General features: G+C 50.2%; 1 protein-coding gene across 4 annotated transcripts in view; it reads right to left on the reverse strand.

The window, feature by feature from the left end:
* LOC125031078 (ribosomal protein S6 kinase alpha-2-like) overlaps positions 1-5,000 on the reverse strand; it is a 92,717-nt gene that overhangs the window by 1,691 nt on the left and 86,026 nt on the right. For all 4 annotated transcript variants that reach the window (XM_047621551.1, XM_047621549.1, XM_047621550.1 and 1 more), the window contains 2 exons: positions 2,519-2,679; positions 1-2,345 (listed from right to left, as the gene is read on the reverse strand). The exon at positions 1-2,345 is cut by the window's left edge and continues 1,691 nt beyond it. In XM_047621551.1, the coding sequence (XP_047477507.1) occupies positions 2,240-2,345; positions 2,519-2,679 (267 nt within the window). In that variant the 3' untranslated portion in view covers positions 1-2,239. The remainder of the gene's footprint in view (positions 2,346-2,518; positions 2,680-5,000) is intronic.

Raw genomic sequence — 5,000 nt, forward strand, 5'->3', positions numbered from 1 at the left:
GGGCATGAGGATGCACGTGGCAGGCATACAGAGCACCTGGCGAGCACACGTGACATACCTGCAACACACCTGTGGAATGCTAGAGGACAGGGTAGAGGAAGAGATGGAGAAAGGGAAAAAAGAGGGAGAGATGGAGAAGGGGAAAAGGAGAGGGGAAGGGAAAAAAAATAGGGAGAGACGAAAAGGGGGGTGGGGGATGCCATTGTCATCGTCTTTTCCCAAAAACGCAGCAGACTCTTAAAAAAAGAAAGCCCGTGTGTATATCTGCGTGTGTCTTTCCGCCATCTCCACGGGCAGTGCGAGATGACCGGAGGAGCTGGCGAGGAAATGAAAGGGCTTCCTAACACTGAAAATATTGGGAACACTGCAAAAGCTCTACGGCAGAAGCTCAAGAACGGAGACGAGTGACACCTACACCAGAGAGCGAAGGGACAAGCCTATCGCCGCCTCCCTTCTGCCCTTCGAACGTCCACATTGAAAAAGGAGCACAGCATCCACGATGATCAATTCCCGTTTTCTTTGCTGTATGAATCATTTCCCGTTTTCTTGGTTGCATGAATCATTTCCCGCTTTCTTTCTTTCTTATTGAATGGATCATGATCGTTTTTTTTCCAAAAATTATTTTCCGTTTACGTTTTTGGGGATTATTTTACGTCTTCTGTTTCTTATAAAACACTGAAATGCCATTCCGGTGACACTGAGAAAACACAGACCTCCCGACAAGATATAGGAATGATTGAATTATGCTTTATGCACCTCGTTTACCCGTCTCTTCCTACTCCCTCTTCCTGCCGCCTCATATCTATCTCTTTTTCTCTCTCTATCCTTTATATTTTTAACCTTCCTCCTCTTCCTCTCCTTTCCTTTCAACCTCTTTTTATTCTTCTTCCCCATCTTGCCCTCCTTATCTCCTCCCCCTCCCCACCCTATTCCGTCTCCTCCTTTCTTGTCCTCGCGTTTCTCCCTCCCTCTCTCTCTCTCTCTCTCTCTCCCCTCTTCTGTTCCTGATATAACAACACACGATAACAATGACTGGACGAGACTAAAAGAGAATACTTTCAATTTTTTACAACACTGATAGAAGATTCGGGGGAAAATATGTTATCACCTTGACCTGGTTCGCCTCCGGTAACTTCTCTCCATCTTCTCCTCCTCCTCCTCCTCCTTTTATCTTTCTTTTCTTCTCCTTCTTCTCCCTGCACCTGTTTGATTGAAGCCGAAGGGATCAAGGTGCCGTAAGATTCAGTATAAACCACATACAATGCACAATACGAATTACTACGGAGTCACCATACAAAAAAGTACCCACATTATGCCCATGTATCGTATTCATTTATGTAAGATTTCCAGCGAACGCGAAACAGTCCCGCAGGTGGAGACACTTATCGTTAGTGACAAAAAAATGTATGAAAGATGTCAGTGTACGTCCGTGTTTCTGGCCCTCCGCTCTTCCGCTGCGACGAGGGCCGCCGCTTCTTGGCTCTTGCTGTCACCCACGTGGAAACAAAGAAAAATGAAAAAAATATATTCTACACGACTAGTTAGTTTACGGCTGATTGTGGACTGTGGACTGTTAATGAGCTACTGCATGTCATGGCCATCCTGGGTACTGTATCTTGCTCGCTCGCACGCGCGCGCGCTCCGCCCCGCCCTCCGGCCTACGGCGACGCCTGGCGGAAGGGCTGCCGCAGAGGCTGGCGGAGGGGCGCGTCTGTCCTCCTCCTCCTCCTGCTCCTCCTCACGCCGGCCGCCCACTTGCTCACGAGGCGCTGGAGACGGCGCGGCGACGGCGACGCTGCCGACGGTGCGAGCGGCGGCGGTGCTTGGTGGCGGCCTGTCCGGGCTGCTGCTTGGAGGGGGGGGCGGGGGAGTCGACGCCGGGCGAGGGGGCGGGGGGGGCGCTGGTGACGGCAGGGCGCGGGGTCGGAGGACTAGCAGCGGGAGGGGGGGGCACGCGCCCGCCCCCCTCGCTCTCCGAGCCCAAAAGGGCGCGGGCGGGCGAGCCCTGGGGACCGTCGTGCGCCGCGGGGTCCCGGGAGGCCGTCGGGGATGGCTGTGGCGTTTGATGCTGTTGCTGACGCTGGTCGAAGTGCTGCTGCTGAGGATCTGGCGCTGAGGAGAGGCGAGGGGCGTGGTCGAGGGCTGCGGGGCCCTGCGGAAGGCCCTCCAGGAGGCCCTCCGGGAGGGGGGACGTGTCCATCACGTCCGGGCGCGGCGGGTCGGGGCGGGCGGCCGAATGTCAGACCTCCGTCGACGACTTCGGCCTCGACTTGCCGCGGCGGCGAGCCAGCGCGGACGCCGCCACGGGGCCCAGGTTGGGCGCGCGAGGGGCGTGGTTGATGGCTCTGGGGGAGGGGGGCGTTAGTGAAAATGGCTCTCTTCCGAACGTGAAAAATAACATCTGTGACGCCAGTGTCCTCAACAGATAATACTGACTTTGTCCTGAATAACCTTATCCTTTTATCAGTATACATATGACATGACAGCAACCACCAATATTGGGCGTGACGACACTCACCTGTACGTGGCGGAGATGGCGCCCTTGACCAACGACGCGTCCTGCAGCAGGAGCCTGAGGTTGGGCAGCGCCTCGCGGTGGAGCAGCCACGGGTGCGACACCACCTGGCCCGCGTTGAGCCGCTGGCCGGGGTCCACGTGCAGCATCTGCGTCACCAAATCCTGCCGGAGAGAAACCAACCACACGTTAAACGTCAAATAAGCAAATCACACGCACTCCTTGTACACTTGCGCCCGCTGGCACCCGTCGGCGCTGGCACGCCAGCCCTCCTCGGGACATGCGGCGTGTAGCCCTACCCCAGGGAGACACCAAATAAACAACGAGGAAAAGTGTTAAACTATCATCACGCATTCAACCATCCGCGTGGCTCCGCTGAATGCCTCGCCCTCCTCCCCACAAAAGCTCCCTCTAAACCCTCCGAAAACGGTGACGAGCGCCGTCCTCAGATCCAAGACGCACCAGACGACCGCACAGACAGGTAAGGCAGATGAATAAATAGACGACACACAGGATAAACAAGAACGAGCAAAACCGGCGGCGACTCTGAGGCTGGCGGAAATAGCATTACCTAACACAGGAACTTCAAAGACACAGAGAGGGAGAGGGAGGTAGGCAGGGAGGCAGGGAGAAAGGGAGGCGGATTACGGTGGGAGGGAGAGGAAGAGAGAAAAGGAATGGAGGGAGAGGGTGGGGAGAGGGTGGGAGGGAGGAAAAGAGAGAGAGAGAAAGAGAAAGAGAGAGAGAGAGAGAGAGAGAGAGAGAGAGAGAGAGAGAGTGAGAGTGAGAGTGAGAGTGAGAGTGAGAGTGAGTGAGAGTGAGAGTGAGAGTGAGTGAGAGAGAGAGAGAGACTACTCAAATTAGATCGAAAACAACTTAAATAATTAGCTTCTAAGGCGACAAAATGGCGGACGAAGAAACAAGGGGAAAAACGAAGGGACTGTGGGAGGGGGGGGGGGGGAGAGTAGCATCCCAATATCCTCTTCAGTCTTCCCTTAATCTCTCTTCCTCTCTCTTCTAGCGTATATCTACTTCCCACCTTCACCTCTCACTCCTCTCTCACTCCTCTCTCACTCCTCTCTCACTCCTCTCTCTCTCTCTCTCTCTCTCTCTCTCTCTCTCTCTCTCTCTCTCTCTCTCTCTCTCTCTCTCTCTCTCTATATATATATATATATATATATATATATATATATATATATATATACTTCAGCGTATATGCGCGTGTAAACAAAGGAGCGCAAGCACACCCTGAGGCGGCTGGGCGCGGGGAGGCAGAGGAGGAGGCGACGCCACGAGAGCAGCGGCCGCCCGTTCGCCGTCGCACATTATTAATTTGGTCAATTAGGGTCATCATTAAAGCCCGGTCAGGCCGAGGCTAACGAGCCGGCATCGCTGCCTCGGCTGCACTCCCCCCCCCCCCCCGCCTTCCCTCCCTCCACCCGATCCCTTCACTTCTCTTTCCTTCCCTCCCTCCTTCCTTCCCTCCCTCCCTCCCCTTACCCCGACCTACCTCTCCATCCCACCCATTTCCAGCAACACAACGACCATTAGTCCTTCTCGCCATCTTCATAATGCATTTACGCATATAAAATTGTATGTGTGTGTGTGTGTGTGTGTGTGTGTGTGTGTGTGTGTGTGTGTGTGTGTGTGTGTGTGTGTGTGTGTGTGTGTGTGTGTGTGTGTGTGTGTGTGTGTGTGTATCTATATATCACATTTATATGAATATGTATGTGTATATATACATATACATATACATGCGATATATATATAAATATATATGTATATACATTTATACATATATAACCATATATATATATAAACATACATACCCATATATACATATATACGTGTATATTTATATATATGTATATGTACACTTACATATACATATATATAAACATATATATATATATATATATGCACATATACACATACACATACATATATACCTGTGCGTGTCTGTGTGTATACATATGTATATGTATGTATATATGTGTATGTGTATATATATGTATGTGTATGTATATTAAATATATGTATATATATTAAATATATGTATATATATGTATATATGTATATGTATATATGTATATGTATATATATCTATGCATGTATGTATGTATATATGAATATATGTATTTATATGTATATTCATATATGTACATATATATAGATAGATATAGATAAATAGATATATTGATGTATTTAGATATGTATATAGATATGTATTTATGTGTGTGTGTGGTTGTGTGTGGTTGTGTGTGGTTGTGTGTGGTTGTGTGTGTGTGTGTGTGTGTGTGTGTGTGTGTGTGTGTGTGTGTGTGTGTGTGTGTGTGTGTGTGTGTGTGTGTGTGTGTGTGTGTGTGTGTGTGTGTAAACATACATACGTGCCCCCACACAGACACACACATAGAAACAGACAGACACACAGACACAGACAGACACATAGACACAGACACACAAACGTATGTGAGTGAGTGAGTGA

This window comes from Penaeus chinensis, chromosome 12, assembly GCF_019202785.1.
Source record: "Penaeus chinensis breed Huanghai No. 1 chromosome 12, ASM1920278v2, whole genome shotgun sequence".
NCBI lineage: Eukaryota > Metazoa > Arthropoda > Malacostraca > Decapoda > Penaeidae > Penaeus > Penaeus chinensis.